This window comes from Phoxinus phoxinus, assembly GCF_949152265.1.
Source record: "Phoxinus phoxinus genome assembly, chromosome: 6".
In the NCBI taxonomy this organism is placed as follows: Eukaryota; Metazoa; Chordata; class Actinopteri; order Cypriniformes; family Leuciscidae; genus Phoxinus; species Phoxinus phoxinus.
The window spans coordinates 37,806,631-37,828,385 of record NC_136881.1 but is presented as its reverse complement, the minus strand read 5'-3'; the positions used below and the strand labels follow the sequence as shown (position 1 = coordinate 37,828,385).

General features: G+C 39.9%; 3 protein-coding genes across 3 annotated transcripts in view; 1 reads left to right on the top strand and 2 right to left on the bottom strand.

Annotated features, from left to right (window-relative positions):
• The window catches only part of inpp4b (inositol polyphosphate-4-phosphatase type II B), a 183,349-nt gene that overhangs the window by 5,117 nt on the left and 156,477 nt on the right, over positions 1-21,755 (bottom strand). Inside the window, exons 15-19 of the mRNA XM_079616181.1 lie at positions 10,753-10,879; positions 7,119-7,259; positions 6,924-7,021; positions 5,441-5,553; positions 4,516-4,670 (exon numbers count right to left, since the gene is read on the bottom strand). Coding sequence (XP_079472307.1) covers positions 4,516-4,670; positions 5,441-5,553; positions 6,924-7,021; positions 7,119-7,259; positions 10,753-10,879 — 634 coding nt within the window. The remainder of the gene's footprint in view (positions 1-4,515; positions 4,671-5,440; positions 5,554-6,923; positions 7,022-7,118; positions 7,260-10,752; positions 10,880-21,755) is intronic.
• Positions 12,612-15,852, top strand: LOC306999773 (uncharacterized protein). The gene is made up of 4 exons (XM_079614747.1): positions 12,612-14,532; positions 14,661-14,915; positions 15,025-15,117; positions 15,487-15,852. Exons 1-4 carry the CDS (start codon positions 14,403-14,405, stop codon positions 15,753-15,755), a joined length of 747 nt encoding a protein of 248 aa, XP_079470873.1. The 5' UTR covers positions 12,612-14,402; the 3' UTR covers positions 15,756-15,852.
• On the bottom strand, positions 16,592-18,681 carry LOC306999772 (uncharacterized protein). Its single transcript, XM_079614746.1, has 2 exons — positions 18,250-18,681; positions 16,592-17,646 (listed from the first exon to the last, which is right to left on the bottom strand). Exons 1-2 carry the CDS (start codon positions 18,558-18,560, stop codon positions 16,749-16,751), a joined length of 1,209 nt encoding a protein of 402 aa, XP_079470872.1. The 5' UTR covers positions 18,561-18,681; the 3' UTR covers positions 16,592-16,748.

Genomic DNA, 21,755 nt, shown 5'->3' with positions numbered 1-21,755 from the left:
ATTAATTATAGCAGCACTGTCCTTGTACAGTATAATATTTTTAGCCTTTTCAATGAAATCCAAATTATCAAATCAATAAAACATTTAAAAACTTAAAAACTTTTTCTATGTAGGCACACACAGACATCAAGAATTAGCGTATGAATCTCAACAATGGTGACAAACAGATCACCTCTGCTCATAAACTCATTATTTATTCATGCAGCAATGCATGATGGGAGCCATGAATGAGTTTTGATAGGTGGCACCCATAATGCCCTGCAACATTTTTATACAGCTTTATAACTGTCACCATTGTTGAGATTCACAGGCTGATTCTTGATGTCTGTGTGTCTAAAAGCTTTTTTTGTATCCGAGAAACTTTTAAGATATTGTTGGATTACATTGTAAAGGCAAGAAATATTATGCTGTACAAGGACAGTGCTGCTATAATTAATAAAGTTAACCTAACTCGGAAATTGGGCTTTCTATGAGTTCAGTGATTCAGATCAAATGATTGTGAAATAATGATCATGTTAAAACACAGCCAACACCATCAGACCACCTTTTCTATGTGTTCATCTGGCTGTTATAACTCAGGTACAGCAGCCAAACTAAATCTAAAGTTAATGATTTAAGGGTCAAGAGCCCAACTAAAACAAACACTAATAAATTGCGGTATTCTCCTTCAGTGATTCTGCTTGTTATCATCAGGTGTCTTCAATGTTGGCAATAAAAAATAAAGTTCTTAATTCATCTTTGACGTCTGTCTGTTAATCAGATATTTTTGTTTAAAGAAAACTTACAAGTATGCTTGCAGTATAAACTACTAAACTAGTAGTTTACTGAGAGTACACTTCAGTTTATATACTTTCATAACCTGAAAAATGTACTTCTAAAATAGTAAACTACTAGTATACTTAGTTATAAGTTCACTTGTAGTACAGATGCATTACAAATGAGAAACCTAGTTGTGTACTTAAAGTTTACTACTGTTACACTTATAGTACACTTAAAGGCTTTATACTTATATACTACTTCAGCTGTATTGAAATAGTACACTTACAAGTTTACTACATTGATATTAGTATACTTACTACATAAAGTATACTTAAAAACATACTTGAAAACTACTTTAGTATACTTCATAAAATAAACTTGAAGTATACATCTTTTTTCGTGAGGGCGTTCCCTACAAATATTTTTACATGCAAAGTGCATGATAACATCAATAACAATTTTGGTTCTGAAAGCCGTATTAAAATACCTTACAGCCGAGCTAATATTTGAACTAGATGTATAATTGAGTCTCTTGCAGTTTAAGGCAGTTTGTTTACATTGTGATTGGAAATCTAGCAATTGTGTTCTCAAGAGAGCTATTTAATAAGTAAAAAAAACATGCTGCCGAATGAAAGTATTTTGGTAGGCGGCACAGTCCTACACAGAGAGCTTAGTGAAAGAGCCTTTGTTTGTGTGACACACACACACACACACACACACACACACACACACACACACACACACACACACACACACACACACACACACACACACACACACACACACACACACACACACACCACAGTTTAACACCGCAGCATTGACTAAACAAACTTTTTTTTAAAGTATTTAGTGGTTCATCCTTCAGTTGCTGTGGTAAAGGTTTCCACACACACACACACCCACACACCCACACCCACCCACACACACACACACACACACACACACACACACACACCCACACACACACACACACACACACACACACACACACACACACACACACACACACACACACACACACACACACACACACACACACACCACAGTTTAACACTGCAGCATTGACTAAACAAACTTTTTTTTAAAGTATTTAGTGGTTCATCCTTCAGTTGCTGTGGTAAAGGTTTCCACACACACACACCCACACACCCACACAGGTTTGTTTTGCTATCCTTGTGAGGACATTCATAGGCGTAATGGTTTTTATACTGTACAAACTGTATATTCTATCCCCTTACACTGCCCCTATCCCTAAACCTACCCATCACAGGAGACATTCTGCATTTTTACATTTTCAAAAAAATATAATTTAGTATGTTTATTAACCGCTGGCTGGTCCCCACAATGGAGGTAATCTCAGGTTTTACTATCCATGTGGGGACATTTGGTTCCCACAATGTAATATAAACAAAAAAAACACACACACACACACACACACACACACACACACACACACACACACACACACACCACAGTTTAACACCGCAGCATTGACTAAACAAACTTTTTTTTTAAGTATTTAGTGGTTCATCCTTCAGTTGCTGTGGTAAAGGTTTCCACACACACACACACACACACACACACACACACACACACACACACACACACACACACACACACACACACACACACACACACACACACACACACACACACACACACACACACACACACACAGCTGCATATTATTACAGTCCGCACTGAAAGTTTCCAGCTGTTTCACATGCCTTCCTTTAAAGCCTGCTTATCTGTGCAGCTTCTCAATGCTCTTTTGTGGTCAAATCTTCCGGCCGCCTACATTTCACAATGAGCGGTTAATCTGTTAAAAGGTGTATGACACAGATATTGACCTCCTTTGTTACTGGGTCTCTTGTGTATCAGACGTATTTTATTGGTCATGGTCACTTTTGCTGCATCTTTGCTTTTGGCAAACATCCAAGACATTCTTATTTTAACCTCTTGTAATTAATAAATGAATAAAATAAATCAATGAAGAATTGGTCCTGTTTCTATTATGGAATACCGACCTCTTGGACAATGCTGTTAAAATCATGTGCTTTTCATATCCATAAATCCAGACGGACAGCATTTTCCCCCTATTTTGTTCCGAGATAAAACATGTAGCTAATTCCCTTCTTTAACTACAATGGGAAAAAATACATTAAAACATCCCAGGTTTTAACTAAGATCATAAAGTCCATTATGAATAGCATAAAAACACAACATTTCTCTCCCGAATTCTGACTTTATAACTCGCAATTGCAAGTTTATATCTCACTATTGACCGTTCGCAAAACCCCGCCCTCGAACGGTTCTCGTCCAATCCTAGCTCAGCAACTGTAACTAAGGAGAAGGACCTCTGTCAAACATTGCGATTTCAGCAAGATAGTGAAACGATGCGCCTATGGCAGTGAGGTCTGCACGGGCTTCACCCGGCCCGTACCCGAAATAATTTAACCTGACCTGACCCGAACATTACGGTTATATTTTAAGCCCGACCCGAGGTCCGTTTCTCACCTTTTTATTTTATTTTTATTTTTCATATGCTGTATTTTATGATTGCTTGAAACTATAATAAAAAAATAGGCTACATGTACAAACACGGTTTCACTACGGCACTGCGGCCCCTCATCAGTCAGCAAACAAGAGAAAAAAAAGAGAAAAAGCACGGACTTACTAATTACGAAACTTTTAGGTGGTTGAACAGGTACAAGTCACAAATTCCTCTGGAACTCAAACATTAAACTTCAAAACAAAGTTCGCGCAGTTGCACAAGTATTTACACAAATATATCCTTCTCAGTCGGCTACGAGTTATGAATGAAGAGAACAGCATCGAGAGTTGACGGTTTCAGCGCGTCCTCTGATTGCAGTGTTGTGACTGAAATAGCGCGCGCGAAAACAGTTTTGTAAAATGATATATGATCAAATAAAAATGATTGATATATAATTTTACAAAACTGTTTTGTGCATGTGCTCCCGTGCGCTATTCTGTCTATACTTTCTGTCGTGCCCTGGAGGATATGTCTGCTGCATTACTCCAAAACCAATCACTTAATGTATGGAGCTCAACCCAGCCATGGCCATGTGTCTGGTTCTCAATTGTTTGACAGGCGTAGTAACAATAACTAAGGGGCGTGGCTTTTGCGAACGGTCAATCCGGAGGAAAATACAGAGCTCCTAAAGAGACATGTTGGTGGGAAAAAATACGAGATGGGAGGAAAAAAAATATTTCTAAACTTTTTGTGTTCGCTCGCAAAACTTTTGCCCGCGAAGAAACATTTTGTGAGCGAACGGAAAGTTTCTCATGGGAACGCAAAAGCGCTGACATCATTATCTCATACTTTTACATCAACATGTCCTTTAAGGGGCTCTGTAGAGAAAAGCATAAAAAAAGTCAGAAATTAAAAAAAAAAGTTTACATTGACCTTTTTTTTATTCTCTGGCGGAAACAATAGCAATAGAGCAATTATTTTTGGCTAGATAGGAAAGGAAAAAAAATCTAAATGCATATATTATATTATTAATACTATATTCTCTCTTTCTCCCTTTTTCTATCTGTGTGTGTAATGCTGATATAGTGAGTAATAATAATGCTGCTGGTTACAAACATATCGTTAATCTTTGCTATACATGTAAACACTCAAGACAGACTTCATGATCAGAATGAGATATTACAGGTGAAGTAAGAGGTCAAAGGTCAGTGTGAACGCGTGCATGCATGAGCAGGACTGATGTAAGCTGTGAAGTTCACCTGCGCATGCAGTCCAGAGCTCGCACAAAGTAATCTTTATTGAGCTGGTGCTCGTCCCGCAGCAGAGAGCACTGCTCCAGCGTCACTGACATAGACGTCCTGTCTTTGGCACTTTTACAGCTGGTGAAGCGGATCCCATTCATCCGTCGACAGATCTGAGGAGAGACATGACAGATGGGATCGTGCCTCGGGATGAAGTCTGGAGTTGATGAATTGATGCTAATAAACTTGATTAATTTTCACTCTACGCTGGGTAAACTTTGCAACTAATCTGCGGATCACAATTACAGTCTGTTACATCCCTACTTTTGATGAATGTGTATTATAGAGATAGTTCATCCAAAAAGGAAAATTACCCCATGATTTACTCGCCCTCAAGCCATCCTAGGTGTGTATACAAGTACCTTAACCCCTGCCGCGATGTGTGACGCAAGATGTAGGAGTATCGTGAGCTTAGACGCCTCGTGGTTTAAACAAATAGGGTTGTGCAACAGTCTCAAGCTCCTCTTCTCTTATATCGAAATCCTCAGATATTTCTCTTTAAAAAATGTCTTGTTTTATACTTCTAATTCTATTATACATCATTTTATGATGGATGGATGCATTTTTTTGGGGGGGCTTTAAAATCTCACCCCCCATTCACTCCCATTATAAAGTATTCGTCTGAAAGAAGAAAGTCATACACCTAGGATGGCTTGAGGGTGAGTAAATCATGGGGTCATTTTCATTTTTTACTGTACTTTTACAACTACACAAAACAAACTCACTGAACCCACACTTTAGATAAAACTCACAAGCTAAAGAAAAAATTCAAGATGGCAGCAATTACCCGCTCTTAAGTCTGTTTTGGTTTTGTAAATGTGAGCTAATGGAACATTAGTGTCCACTTCCTGCACAAACCCCACGACCTCGAATTCAGCCTCACCATTCCTGCAAGCCACAGGATCTCCACATTCTTCCTCTTCTTGGTTACTACATTCTGTCCGAGTGTGTCGAGCAGTTCCTTAATGTCCGTCTGCGTCTGAAAGCACGGCAGGCCTTCGGAAAGAGGAGACAAAGAGAGAAGACACTTGAGATGTCACGCATCAAGAGTTTAAAGAGCGCTTGTTTGTCCCTGTATCGACAAGCACTAAAGAGGAGATTGAAAAGTCTGGGGACATGTTATTTTTTGATGAACAGAGAGATGGAAAGAAGACAAGATGTGACACGCTGCGATGCAGTTTGGCATCCGTCTGCTGGGAGCATTCATCATCTCCCAAGCCGTCACGCTCAATAGACGTGATTGACATATCAGAGAACAATAAATTCCTGCACTCAAATCCTTAAAACACGAGACGCTGTGCTCTGCACAAACACTGCAGAAGTGCTGCACTGAACGTGAAACAACAACAACAACAACAAAAAAAACAGGTGATTGTAGGATATTTTTTGAGCCTCATTTTCATCCTAGACCTCATTCGTATTACTTCCTTTTCAAGTATTAACGCAGAGCTATGCATTTTTCGGGAATTTCTTCGCTGTATTCTCGCTTTTTGCGTGCAGGTTTCTCTATAGACCTCCCCCTACAGCTTCGGAATAGATATTTGACAACACTGACGTAAAAACTTGTTGGCGACTCTCAGATACCAGTAGATCAACGACATCAAAGCAGACGGGACATTCTTTACAACGTCGTCTTCATTCGGGTTCGAACAGCGCGAGGGAGCGCAATAATGACAGAATTTTAGCAGATTGTTTTTTTGCCGTAAAGCAATTTGTTACACCGCGAGACCTGCGATACGGCCACCATTCAACCCGAAAAAAGCCATATAACCATTCCAGTGACTCCGAAGCTGTTCAGTTAAGGTAAATTAAGAAAAAAAACCCTGCATAGTTCCCCTTTAACAAAACACAAGTTGATATAAACAGAATTTAGACAAAAATATGATGAGACAAACATATTCCTTCCTGATTTAAATCTCTAAAAAGTCCCATTATGATAAAATTACATTCTTTAATTCTGTTTATTGGACTTCATGCTAACATTAATCTCAGTTCAACCCCAAAATTATTGTCACCTGTGTCGTTGTCTCAGTGTAATTATACAAAGTAATATTAATTAACAACATGTCCGTACTATATTATTGCAGTTAGGGTTTGGTTTAGGGTTAATTGCATAATTGTGATTATGCATAATTTACTGTTATTATAAGTACATCATGTAAGATCTATAACAGGGACACTGTAAAATAATGTGTTACAGAATATTTGCATTTTTAATATCAATATCAATATCAACAATATTTGCAGTGCACAATTTCTAAATAAATAGTCTCTGATGTTCCTCACTTGCAAGTGGCTTTTGATTAAAGAGTCTGCTAATTGACTAAATGTAATATAAAACACAGTGTTCACAGTGTTGAACTTACATTCAGACGGCACTGTGTTTGTCAAGGATTTATAGTAACCTTCTAGAATCTCGAAGTTCTTCTGGTTTATTCTCTCCTGTAAAGATATGTCACCAAACCTGCGAGGGAGAGACACAACAATCATGCATCAGCTCAGACATGCTGGTGGGCTTGGCTGTGCACTCATGTTTCATGCTCATCAGTCAGTGCTCGTACCTCTCAGCGATGGTTTGTTGCTCATTTATGCCCACGTTGAAGAGCACGGGGAGCACGCGTAGCGGCTTGCCCTCGCGCAGCTCGTCCGGGAGCATTTGGAAGGCATGATGTGGGAGAGGCACCTGGACAGTGTAACGGTCTCTGAGATAAAAACAAAACAAAAAACAGCTCATATTTCCAACCTCTGTTAACACAAGCATGAAGCTGCTCAACTTACAGGTTCCCACAGCTTCTTTTACAGTCTTTTCCCCCCCTTTGAAACTCATTTTATGGAGACTGGACTCCACTGGACGCTGGAATGCGCGTTCTGTGCCTGCATGTGTAAATGTGAAAACCTTCTATTTCGCAGATATATTCGTCCATATTCGTTATTCAAAAAGGGAAACCAACGCTGCAGATAAACAAACCGTAAACAAAGCAATGCGTGCTTACCGTTTTGAATATCAATCCTGCTAAACACTTTCTTTATTCCACTCCGCTCATGTTGATATTGAAATATTCACCAAGAAACATTCAGGTAAGATGATGTAACATTAGAACAGCCTTCTATCTGTACCGTTTTTACTTATTTGCTCGCTGTTTTGCTATTATTCTCGTGCACTGACTGTTTCTGACTGTGTATGTGTAACGGAGGCCAGCTAGTAGTTGCTGTGCGAGTGAACCTCACTCCTCTGATCTCAATAGCCGCTTTAGCGACAGACACTAGAGGCTGCAGTCTTTAGCCTCCTTGTTAGAGCGCCTGACTCTCATGCCGGAGACCCGGGTTCGACACCCGCACGGAGCGGGGTGAGAAGGACCCGGGTGGAGGGGTTACATTTGTGTAGAGGTCTTTAACAAGAATGGGATGTCTTTGCCATTACATAAATGGTAAGATTTGCATCTCCTTCTGTCCTTACAGAATATCTGTAGGGTGAGCAGTGGCCTCTAATATAAATCATTCCACTTTCTCAAAACAGACTGGATTCACAACAAAAAATGGGGCAGAGTATGAAAATGAATAAGATGTACTGTATTGACCCCACCGTGGAGGAGAGCTATAGGAGAACTGTATAAGAAGAGTATGCGAGAGCTGGTCCAGTTGTTGTTCAGCAGAACAACTCGGCTTTATTTCTTTGTAACAAAGTCTATCTTCTGGCATCAAAACCCCAAGACTTCGAGAGTGATTTTGACATAGGCGAAAGAAGCCACTACACTATAAAGAACCTTTTGTGGAATGGAAAGATTCCATTGATGTTAAAGGTTATTTATGGAACCATCAGATGTCAATAAAGAACATCTATTTTTAAGAGTGTTCCGTTCAGAATTTGGGGGTTGGTAAGATGTTTAAAACATCTCTAATGATGAAATTAGTCTCTAATTTTAACTGTTTTCTATTGTAATATATTTTAAAATGTAATTTATTAGCTGAATTTTCAGCATCATTACTCCAGTCTTCCAATGATTCTTCGGGAATCATTCTAATATGATGATTTGATGCTCAAGAAACATTTCTCATTATTATTAATACTGAAATCAGTTAAACCGCTTCATATTTTTGTGGAAACAGCAAAAAAAAAATAATTCTGGGTTCTTAAACAGAAAGTTCAACAGAACGGCGTTTATTTGAAATTTTCTGAAATTCAGAAATGTTAATTTGGTAACACTTTACAATAAGGTTCATTAGTTAACCCTCTGGGGTCGGCAATTGCACCGGCGCAATTTGTGCGATTTTTTCAACATGGCAGCTAAATAAACTTAAAATACTCAGTCATTTATGGTCATACATACTTAATAAATCTGAAAAAAGAATCTGTGAGATGTCTACTTTTGTATGTGTCCACTTAACTTTTTTTTCTTGAGCACGTCTCTAAACATAAACAAAACTCAGCGAATACTTGTCACACATTTATGAGCTATATATCTTTATAAACATTTAAGTGTGTAGTTCTAAATTATCTGATTCAAAACGAAAACAAATATTCTCTGTTTAAGTCATTTGTATAAAACCAACAAGATATCCAGTTTCTCTAATGTTTGCTCATTAGTTTTAATGTGACCACACCCATAAAATATATTGACATGCAAATCGCCAATGCGTCACGCTCATTACCTCAAAAACAAAACAACAAACTTCATCAGTCCTCTGCTGTTTGTCGAGTTTGGAAGACTCGCTAGCTGTGAACTTATTGGATTTACATCAGAAGAAGAACGCGATTTGAAGACAAGAAAGATTTTAAGGTAAGAAATGATTCTGAATTATATTAGTTAGTGTTATTGTTGCATAAACTTCACATTGCAGTTGAACTGTTGCTCGATGCCTCAGTAAATGTTCCCTGCACACGCTGTGAGTTTGATTTTGAGTTTTTTTTTTTTTTTTTAGGTACCAGTCCTGCTGAACATGAGCATGAGGAGGTAAAGTAAAAAATCAAACACCTTGGAAATGACAGGTATGTACTATGTTTCAGATATGGCACAAAGGTGTGTGACTGGTTAAGTCTCTGTCTTTAGTTCAGTGTTAAATAATGTGCTTTTTTTTGCCATTTGTTGTGTATCTTTGGATTATGTTGTGTTGTAAATAAATCCAAACAATCAAAAAGCCATTCTTTTTTAAATCTCCTCATTCTTTGTGCAAAGTTCCTCATAATGATAGTGCCTGAGAGCTCCTAATAGGGCCATTATGGGAGGGTCTTTGTCTTTCTCAGGTGTGAAACACTCAATATTCATGGGGTGGATTACGCCTACTCGCATAAAGCTTTCCTACACAAGACATGTCTTACAAATTTTAAATCAATATATTGTCTTATCTGAATATTCAGGGTGATTTTCACAGTTTTGGAGTAAATATTCTAGGCTACGTGACACAATTTCTTGTGAAGAAAGAATCAGTTTGGGTTTCATGACCTTATTTCAGTGACATTTTTTTTTTGTTACTTTCACAAACCAAGTATACATGTTATTATCTCAAAACTACAAAATGTTACATACATGCTGCTGACATATTATTGTAGCAGAGTTTGTGCTGAATACAGTGTAATAAGACTTTAGCCATGAAAATGTCACAAATAACAGAAATAAGCACAAATGTTAGAGCATGTCAGAACACCTCCAGGACCCAGAAAACCCCTCAGGCCCCAGAGGATTAACACTAATTTATGTATTAACTAGCATGAACGAACTATGAGCAATACATTTGTTACTGTATTTGTTAAACTTTGTAGTTAATAAAAAAATACAGCTGCTCATTGCTTGTTCATGTTAGTTCACAGTGCATTAAGGATTTTAATAAAGCATTAGTAAATGTTGAAATTAACAATTGCTGTATAAGTGCAGTTCATTATCAGTTCATGCAAACTAATGTAGTAAACTAATGTTAACTAATGAACCTTATTGTAAAGTGTCACCGTTAGTTTAATATTGTAACATACATTTGAAATATTACACATTATAAATATTAACGGCTTGGAAAGAACTACGAGTCAGGACTCGATCTTGGGCTGCCACCGGCTCTGACTCATCACAGTCTTAAAATTTCCAGATATTTCCAAGTTTTCATGACTGTGGGAACCCTGTCTATGAATGCGCACTGACAGACGCATGCACAGACGCACACACACACACACACACACAACCCCTGTGAATGTGGGGTTTCTCTCACCGTCTACCGCTGATGGTGGGCTGCAGACTGACCGCTTCTTCCGACGCTGCCTCTGTGATCCTGAAGGTCACTCTGTGCAGGTCAGAGATCCCCACCTCCATGTCCTCCAGCATTCCTATTTCTTCACCTGCGTGACAAACATCTGTGTTAATAAAAATACTATATTGGCAAAAGTTTTGTGACATCTGCCTTTACATGCACAAGAACTTGAATGACATCCCATTCTTAATCCGTTGCCCAACCCTTTGCAGCTATTACAGCTCCAACTCTTCTTGGAAGGCGTGTGTTTAATGGGAATTTTTCTAGAAGTGGATTTGTGAGGTCAGGCACTGATGTTGGACGAGAAGGCCTGGCTCGCAGTCTCCGCTCTAATTATTCCCAAAGCTGTTCTATCGGGTTGAGGTCAGGACTCAGTGCAGGCCAGTCAAGTTCCTCCACATCAAACTCACTCATCCATGTCTTTACGGACCTTGCTTTGTGCACTGGTCAGAAGAAAGCTTATTCACTGCATGTATAACGTTAGCCTATTATAACAAAACAAAATATAAAACACAATCCTGCCTCTTTTCGTTTACATTTTTAAAATATTAAACATATTAATATGGTCCAGGCAATATGTGCATTTGTACTCTGATAATCTTCACTGTAATAAAATACGAATGACAAAACTCAACCCTGTCTCTTTTTGTTAAATTTCATTTTTATCAACAATAGCCATTATAAAAGTATAAGTAAAAGATACAAAAAGCTATACAATAAGAAATAAAGCAAACAATTCAGTCAAACATAAAGTCAGCGCTCTAGTCTAACGTTACAACGGTAAAGTTAAATAGCCTAAATATATGAAACTTCACTTAGCCCTCAGCCAAAACAATTGGCCAGGGAACGAATTATAGATTCACGAGACCAAAGATCGCCCGTTAGGTCTACAAAAGACGAATTATAGCTCATGTTTAACCACTACAGACACGTCAGAGTCAGCGGCAAACGTCAGAAGGACTAGCCGAGGAAAGGCTGTTCCAGGCGGGGAACATGAGCGCCGAGCGGATCTCATAACCTGGATCAAATTTTCATGAATCTTTATGAATAAACCACAGACTTGAGCTTTAAACAACTACATTCTCGCCTTAAAAACTCTTAAAACTACATTTCGTGACACAATAACAGTAGTATTATATTTCAACTGTATATTAAAAAATGCCGCTTCTTATGTTGTCATTCCTCTTGAAGCACGCGCAAGTGTTGCTAGCGTTAGGTACCCCAACGGTACCAAGGGTACCAAAAAGTGGTACGGTATGGTTCGGCATTTTGGTACCATTCACAACTTTTGACAGTGGAAACGGAAATAATTGCGTACTATACTGTACTGTACTCTGTGTAAACGAGCCATAAGAGGCCAAGCCCAACCCCTGAAAAACAACCCCTCACCGTAATCCCCCCTCCCCCAAACTTTACACTTGGCACAATGCAGTCAGGCAAGTACCGTTTTCCTGGCAACCGCCAAACCCAGACTCGCCCATCGGATTGCCAGACAGAGAAGTGTGATTCTTAACTCCAGAGAACACGTCTCTACGGCGTGCTTTACCACTGCTGAAACTGCTACGATTGGTCAGTGCAATATGGCTGTTATCTGATTGGCTGGAGTAAACTATGGGGGGAGTCCACCTATTTGTGGACTTGTTTGCGTCGCGTCTAGATGCTAGAAATGTTTCAAAGTCCACAGATGCGTGCTGTGATCCACAAATGTACAGTAAGGGATTCACAAATGAATGCCGGGCAAAGTTATGTTTGCGACATAAAAACTTATTTGTGGATACTTTTTTTATTTACAATTTTTTTTTTATTATTTATTTATGAATCTAATACATTTTTGTTGAACTCCTGAATATTGTGCATCTCCCTCTGTTTATTTGTGAATTTGTTTCATTTTTGTGATTCTCTTTACATTCATTTGTGCATTAAAATCGATTTATCTGGAAATATGCAACAACTCTAACCCCATATACACAATATATTGTATGTACTGTATATACAGTAGATAAAAAAATTAAGTTGTAATTATGTTATAAAACTTAGAAGCTGCCGCCCAATACAGTAAATTATATATCCAAAATGTATATTGTAAAAATGTGTATATACATAAATAGTATAGTACATATCAATACTTTTTAGTATTAAATTATAAGGAGGTCTACATTTCTAATCATTTCTCTTAATCCAATATTTTTATGCATTATGAGATTGCTGCCTACATGGATAGCTCAAGGATTTGGAACAAAGCCATTATTTGATTTATTTTTGAATCATTTTTACCTTGTCAGGTAAAAATGGAGGAGGAGGTCAGGAGGTTTTGTCAGGTTTCACTAACTTAAGGGGTATATTTGGTTACTAAAGTAAAGCAAAGTTAACAATTACATTACATTACATTTATGCATCTGGCAGGGACCTTTGTCTGACTTCCTCGTTGTCAGGGTTCTGTCACTTCGGTCTGGGTTATATTCTGGGTGGTGACAGAGCTCTGACATTCCCAGTTTGTCCTGTGTTTATGTGTCTTTTGTTTGCTCCCTATTTAGTCTCCCTGTGTTTGCAGTCCTGTGCTGGGATCTCGGATTACCAGCGAGAAGTCACGAAGGTTCTTGGACGGGCGCTGGTGAGAAATGGCGGCGACATCAGCAGGACGTGATCGAGGAAATAGTAATCGATTGAAAGCGGGAAATTGTCAGGGTTCTGTCACCTCTGTTTGGTTTATATCTGGTTTGGTGACAGAGCTCTGACATTCCCGGTTTGTCATGTGTTTGTGTTAGTCTGGTTTGTTGTGAGCACATGGCTTGTCTTGTATTCCTTGTGCCATGTGCTCTCCTGTCAATTGTCTGGCCCCTCCCATCTTGTTACCTGATTATTGATTCATTTGCCCCACCTGCCTTGTTCGTTACTCTCTTTTGTTTGCTCCCTATTTAGTCTCCCTGTGTTTGCAGTCCTGTGCTGGTTCGTTGTTCTATGTTCCCTGTTATTGCCGATGCCTGTCTTGTTTTTCCCCTACGGGACGTTTTGGTTGTTGGTTTTGTGTTTATTTTCATTAGTGATGGGCAGATCGAGGCTTCGTGAAGCAATGAAACAGTTGAACCAAATGGTCCATATTGTTTCGAGGCTTCGAATCGATCCGACACCCGTCTCCACGGTGACACCTAGTGGTCACTTGCAGGTGTTGATCTGAAACAACCTTGACGAGCCATTCAAATTGTTGTTGTTTTTTTATTATTGTACTTTTCTAATGCTGCGTTCACACCAAGCGCGAATATGCGTCAGGCGCGAGTGATTTCAATGTTAAGTCAATGGTAAGGCGCGTTTAGGCGCGTCTGGAGTTCTTGCGGCGCGAATGAGGCGTTTGGCGCGGCGCGGTAGACGCGAATTCGCCTCATTCGCGCGTCTAGTTCGCGCGAATGACGCGAATTGAGCGTTTGGCGCGTTTGGCGCGATACGCGCGTTAAGCGCGAATTGTGCTTTTTGTGCATTCACGCGTTTGACGCGAATTCGCGTCTGCCGCCCGAGTTGAAAAATCTGAACTTCTGCGTCAAATTCGCGCCGCGTTAACCAATCAGGAGCCTGCTTGATGTTGTGGCGGCAGGCCCGCCCAGAGTCATTCATTCAAAATGGAGGAACGAATAATTTTAGCTGTGAGCAGTCGGCCGGAGTTGTACGACACGACTTCGTATATATACAGAGACAGAAATAAAAAGGACCTCGCTTGGAAGAGTGTCGGTGAGGAGATTGGGCAACCTGGTAAGTTGTAAATAAGTTACACATTTCACTTTTGAGTCACGTACAACGGCCTTCCCGCCGTTTTTTAAAACTATTTTCCCCCTAATCTACAGCTACTTTTCGCTAAACAAGATAATGTGTTTATTCAGAGGACATGTGCAGGAAAAAATGGAAGAGCCTCAGGGACACGTACCTGAAGGAGAGGAGGAAGGAGATGGATAAGAGGAGTGGGTCAGCAGCAGGGTCGGTGAAGAAGTGGAAGTACTCACTGATCCTGGGATTCCTCGACCCCTTCGTTACCCCACGGGAGACCACCAGTAACATGGGGGGGGTCAAGGCCCAGGTCATTGAGTACAACCACCCCAGGGACCAGGGAGAGGCGGAAGTAGGGGATACGGAAACAGGTGAGTTTTCAATTAAGCCAGTTTACAAGGCATGTGCTGTCATTGTTTACAGATGAAGAGTATAATGTAATCTCTCTATGACTATTAACATGTAATATTGTCTTGACAGAGCCTACTGATGAAGAGGCTGATCTGAGATCCCCTGCCGCTTCTCCTGTCTCCTCAGTCCCTGGTCCTTCGCTCCCTGCTGCTGCACCCACAGGTGTGTGAACATGTCACGTGCAGAAAACATCAGTACAGTATACACTCATAGCTTTAACATTCACTAATAATCATTGTATTTGTAAATGCAGACTAAATTCTATTGCAATGTATGCAACCAATCATCTGCATGCTTTTTAATTACTGTTCATTTGCATGTTTATGTTCCTGATGTTTATATGTCTGAAGTATAACTTTATGTAAAATGTTAAAGCAAGTTCAAAATAATTTCACACTTGTATTTAAGCACTGGCTGTGTCACTCACACAGGCACAGATATTATTCTCCCAATATCTAGACAATTGTGTTATTTCAATTATCATCTTTCTGTCTTCTCATTGCACTGTGTGTTGTATTTTTGATTTCACAGGCCAACAGAGGAGGAGAGGCACTCGGCGGCCGCGTGATGGTACGTCGGAGGTGGAGCAGACGCTGCTCGAGCTCCTGAGGCGTCCTCCAGCTCCAGCTCCACCTCCACCACTACCACCACCACCGTCTGCTGACGAGCACTTCCTCCTCAGCCTTCTGCCTTTTCTGCAGAGCATGCCGCCTCAAACAAAAGAAATAGTTAAATTTCAAATTTATAAATTGGCGATGGAAAACAGCACCGTTGTGCTAAATTTGGAACTAAATAATTAAATAAATTAATTAAATAAATAGAGGCCGCAGGCTCTGCAGGAAACGCAGAATGCCCTCCTTCCTCTTCTCCTTTGTTCCCTGAGGCTTTTCCACCTTCCAAGCGAGGTCCTTTTTATTTCTGTCTCTATGTAAATTATAAATAAATTAATAATAAATTGAATATAAACTGAATAAATTATTTTGAAATATGACAATGCCTAGTGTGGTTCTAATGCACAACATATACATCATCAACACATCATAACTTGATTTTAATATATGACACATTCATTTTGTATTGAATGCTATTTATTCCATATCTAAATCTTAATTATATGAAACATTATTATAGTGTAGTGTGTCTACTACACTATACTGTCACTATACACTATAGTGTAGTGTGTCTACTACACTATAATAACAGAACAATAATAATTATAATAGTGTGTATACTTTAGTGTGTCTGGACAGTGTTGTGTGAGGAAAACAAAGAAATCACAGGACAGGTTAAATACTTTGGGAGGCTGGCTCCATTTATCAGCAAAACAAAAATAAATCACAGATTTTACAGTAATAACCTGAACAAAGAAATGGCACAGACCTATAGAATTATTATCGTGGAATTATCGTGGAAAACCGTTGAAAAAGTTATTGACTCAGGGTCTAAAATTATTAAATGTGCATGTTGTGGTGGACCTGACAGCCTGGAACTGGGCCAGCAGGAGTAGAGCAGACAGATAGACCAGACATGACCTGCAAAACAGAGAGGAGGCAGAACAAAACAACATACAAACCAATAATCAACATATTGCATTTAATAATAAAAAAAAATATATATATATACACATGTGTGTGTGTGTGTGTGTATATATATATATATATATATATATATATATATATATAATATATAAATAATGGAGGTAAAACTCTTTTAAGATAGTCATGCTCTTTATAGGTTTGTGGGTGGCTCTTAAAAGAGCCGTTGTGGGGAAGTCATGAGGAGGACTTCAAACACTACTCTGTCGGCTGCCATGCTACCGCTCCCTCCGCCGAGAAGTGTGCCATGAAGGCATCCCTCACTCGGACTGCCTCTCTGGAGGAGTTGTTTGCCGCAACCCGACCCAGACCTGGCAGCGGCTCCTCTCCAGCTTGTCCCGCGCCCCTCACAGCAGGTGCCTCTCTCCCCTCCGAACACCTCATGAAATTGTGGAGAAGACACGTCGCCTTCACACACTTCTCCGCAACTTCAGGGTGGACCTCGATGAGCCGCCGGTACATCCTCCATTGTGAGGAGAGGATGCCAAAGGCGTTCTCCACCACCAGCCTGGCTCTGGAGAGACGGTAATTGAAGACACGTCTCTCCGGAGGAAGGCTGCGTCCAGGGAAGGGCCGCATGAGGTTCCTCCGCAGCGGGAACGCCTCATCAGCCACGAAGACATGGGGCTGGGGTCCTCTGTCTTCAGCACCAGGTATATGCTGGTCAGGAGGCAGGTGAAGTGTGCCAGCCTGGAGAGCCTGTCCAAAGGCGGAGTTCGCCAGAATCCCACCGTCACTGGTCCTGCCGTACCCCCCAACATCGATCACCCGGAAGCGATACTTCGCATCCACAACTGCAAGCAGAACGATGGAGAACGTTCCCTTGTAGTTGTGGAACTGGGATCCTGAGTTTGGGGGTGCCTTCATCACCACATGCTTCCCATCCACCGCTCCAACGCACAGAGGGAAGTTCCATCGCTCCTGGAATCCCTCTGCGATGGACCTCCAGTCATCGGTGGTGGGCACAGCCATGTAGTCCTCCACAAGGCAGTCCCAGATGGCAGTCACTACCTGGGCGACGATCTGGCATACTGTGGAGACACCAACCCTGTAGCTGGACGCTATCGTCCTGAACGAGTCCCCAGTGGCAAGAAACCTAGAAAACATTTTTATAAATATTATTAAAAGTACACTTGTAGTTACATATTCAACTATACAATCAACAGGTATACTATTAAATGGTTTATGGTATATTAAAATGCCAATAATCACTGTGTTTATACAGAGAAACATGACACTGAATATTTTAATTTCTAGGTTAATGTCTAGGTTATAGCTAACTCAGTATCACTAGTAAGATCACTGTGTTTATACAGAGAATCATGACACTTTCTAGGTTAATGTCTAGGTTATAGCTAACTCAGTATCACTAGAAAGATCACTGTGTTTATACAGAGACACGACAGTATCACGTCTGCCAATAGAATTTTAATTTCTAGGTTGATGTCTAGGTTATAGCTAACTCAGTATCACTAGAAAGATCACTGTATTACAGAGACACGACAGTATCACGTCTGCCAATATAATATTTTAATTTCTAGGTTGATGTCTAACTTAACGTTAGGTTAAAAGCAGTTAACGGAGTAACTTACGTTATCACTAGAAAGAGCGCCAACAGTGGTATCCGTACCACAGTTTAAAAAAAAATATTGATAGCATAGCAAATACTGTATTTAAAATAGCATATACATTTACTAACCGAAGACAGATGGACAGGCGCTCCGCAGCTGGGATAGAGCGCCTGTAGTTGGTGTCCTGGAGGGTGATCCTCGCTCCGATGCGGGACAGCAGGTCATCAAACTGGGCGCGGGACAGGCGGAAGTACCGCTGAAACCGGCCGTCATCCAGCCGCAGCTCCTGGAGCAAATGGTGAAATTCGCCAAACTGGGTTCGCCTCCGAAGGGTCTGGTGGACCCAAATACGGCGACGATGATCCCTACGCCGCTGTTCTGCTCTCCAGAGTAAATACAGTGCGGTGACTCTCTCGGTAAATGATCGCTCATCAGACATCTTGTAAAAAGATGGCCGCCAGCGGGTCTCGAAACTGACTTTCGCCTCTTGACGCGCGTGACGCGCGTAAATTTCGCTTCAAACTTTTTTTTTTACGCGCGGCAATTCCGCTCTTGACGCGCGAATGAACACAAAGTGGTCACGCGAATAACCAGACGCGGCAGGCGCGAATTTTGACGCATATTCGCGTTTGGTGTGAACGCAGCATAATATGTGAATCTTGTAACATATAGGCTCATCACTGTGCATAATGTTATTTTGGTCCTGCAAAATGTATATTAATAAAATAAATCAAACCACAATGTCTCACTTTTTTAGATATTTTTATTCAAAAATATTAATTTCTCTGCTGTGGAAGGACTTAGCTTACTTCTTTTTTTACAGATAATTTCTCCAGCCTTTGAAAAAATCCTCTCACAAGGGACACTTGTTGCTGGCATGCAAAGACATTTTTTAGCCATGACATACAAATGAGGAAAGATTACTGCTCTCTCTTTCCAGTAAATTAGTGGATCATGAGTTCTGGGCAAATACGCATCGTTGATGTATTTTTTCACTTCCACTGTGGCATCAGCTGTAGCATTGTGTATCATCTGGGTTTGATGGATACGAGTATCAAAAAGTTCCCATAAACTGTCCTGTGTTTCTACTGGTGTTGATGTTGATGATGTTGATGGGTCTGATGTTGACATTTCTATCCCTATCTTTAATCTATCTATGTATCTATCTATCTATTAATCTAGCTGTCTATATATATTTATATCTATGTATCTATTAATGTGTCACTATATGTATACTCTGTGTCTCTAGCCTATTAGTCAATGTGTTGTGTAAATTTAAATGTAAGCCTAAATATAACTAAACAAATCGCACTATAAATGTCGTTATATCACCAAAAATCGGCTATCTCAATATCAAACTCCTCTCACAAAAACCCACGAGGTCAATATGCGTTGATTTCACTTTTATACAGATGTGCGATTGTGTGGTCTGTTCCCGACCTGTCAATCAAACGCTGATTCGGCGGATCACACCTGATGAAACACTTATGAAACACTTCGAGGCTTTGTTTGGCCATAGTCACGTGACATGGGTGTTTTGAATCACGCTTCGGATCAGTGTTTCGAAACATCTGCGCTTCGGGATCTCGCAAAGCTTCGGAACGAGTGTTTCGCGTCAGCCATCCCTAATTTTCATTACTTATATTAAATCCTTATTTTCCTGCACTTGAGTCCTCGCTTCACTTTTGACAATCCATGACAGAAATTCAAAAAACTTTGGAAATACTGTTTTAGGAGCGGTTGAGCGCGACTGCTTCGTGAATGGATCAGATGTAGGTAGGTGGGCAGAAATGGATTATAGTGAAGGGAGTGATGAAGAAAATGAGGGAATATTGAAGGGAGAGTTTTCAAAAAAGAGAAACAGTCAAGTAAAAGGGAATAAAATAATAAGAAATGAAAATGATGAGGGGTCGGAAAGTGAGGAAGAAGGACATGAGCAAAATAAGAAGGAGATACATGAGAATTTTATAGTCATAATAAGATTCAATGATAAAGATCAAGAGAACATGAAGATTATCAACCCGGTTGTATTAACAAAACATCTGGCAAGTAAGATAGGGGAGATATTATATGCAAAGGTCCTAAATGATGGAAATTTGTTGGTCAAATGTGCAAATGAAGATCAATTTGAGAAAGCATTCAAAGTAATGCCTTCTGTACACCTAAAGACTTTGAAAAGATTTAGAAAAGACTTTATAAGATTATCAGCTCACATCTAAAGACTTGGTTTCACAGTCTCAGACTAAAGATTTTACAAACACTGAATCTTGTAGTGACACTATTTACAAGACCACAACAAATTTTTTCCTCCATTAAAATAGGCATTTTTGTGCATATTTTTTCTTTGATGAGTAAAAATATGTTCATTTATATTGTTTAATTACAATGAATCACTTTCTTTTCCAGGAATGAAAAAAATCAAATTAGACATTATGTGAACATCTCTTAATAAAGAGTTGACTATTTAATGGGATGACCTAACTTTTTCACATGACTGTATATGGGGGTTATGAATCTATATCATTATATGATGAGAACAATAGTTTGAACAAAATGTCTTGAAAGGGTATAATTTTAAATGCAGACATGTCGATGGCTTCGGCAATATCGGTCCACTTCTTTTCTTTTTCCATTCTGTCGTGGTATAAATGGCAGTTTACATCAAAAAGACACGGCTGCTCTGCCCACAGCTCGACAAGGCGCTCCTCTTTATCCACGGTCCATTTTCGCCTACTTGGCGCTCGTTGTGTTTCCACGTCCGTCGACATGTTTCTTTGTTGTGACTGATGTTGCTTCCTGTTTCCGGTTTTCTGAGAACAAATTTATTGGTTGTTGATTGTTTTACGTCACTATGACTACGCTAGGACTTGCGATAATATCAAACATGTTTGATATGAAAGACTAGAGAAAGACTGGCATAAATCGGGTCGCCGACTGCAGATTATCCCCTCACATTTAACGATCGAGATGACGGGAGCGCGCCGAGACTCCAGTAAGATTCCTAAAGACTGCCGGTCTTTAGTCTGGGACTGTGAAAATCCTTTGGTGTACGCCCGGCATAAAAGAGATTGGAAAACTGAAAGTGATAAACACAAGGAGGGTGGGAGCACGAAATGGTGGAGGATGCAAAGGAGTGATCACAGGGGTACCAATGAATGTAGGAATGGAAGAACTTAAGAGACATCTTAAAGGGCGGGGAAATAGTGATTGCACAAAGATTAAAAACAACAAAAGATGGAGTGAAAAAGGATAGTGAAACGGTATTGATTGAATTTGAGGGGGAGAATATGGCAAAAAAGATATACCTTGGTTATATGAGCTACCCAGTGAGAATGTATGTGCCAAAACCATTGAGGTGTTTTAATTGTCAGAGGTTTAGACACATAGCCAATAACTGTAAAGAGAAGAGATGTGCTAGATGTGGGGGCGAGCATGACTTCGGAAAGTGTGGAACAGGAGTGCCACCAAAATGTTGTAATCGTGGAGGAAGCCATAATGTGGCATACGGAGGATGTGAGGTGATGAGACAGGAAAATAAAATCCAGAAAATAAGAGTGGAAAAAAGGATCACTTATGCAGAAGCTGCAAGAGTGTCAAGAGTACACAATAATATCACCATAGAACAAGCAGAATT

Coding starts and splice junctions, on each gene's coding strand:
- LOC306999772 (XM_079614746.1), bottom strand. CDS start 18,560: ATGTCTGATGAGCGATCATTTACCGAGAGAGTCACCGCACTGTATTTA. Junction 17,647..18,249: donor CGCCTGTCCATCTGTCTTCG/GTTAGTAAATGT, acceptor AATGTTTTCTAG/GTTTCTTGCCACTGGGGACT.
- LOC306999773 (XM_079614747.1), top strand. CDS start 14,403: ATGGAGGAACGAATAATTTTAGCTGTGAGCAGTCGGCCGGAGTTGTAC. Junction 14,533..14,660: donor TGAGGAGATTGGGCAACCTG/GTAAGTTGTAAA, acceptor GTGTTTATTCAG/AGGACATGTGCAGGAAAAAA. Junction 14,916..15,024: donor AGTAGGGGATACGGAAACAG/GTGAGTTTTCAA, acceptor TTGTCTTGACAG/AGCCTACTGATGAAGAGGCT.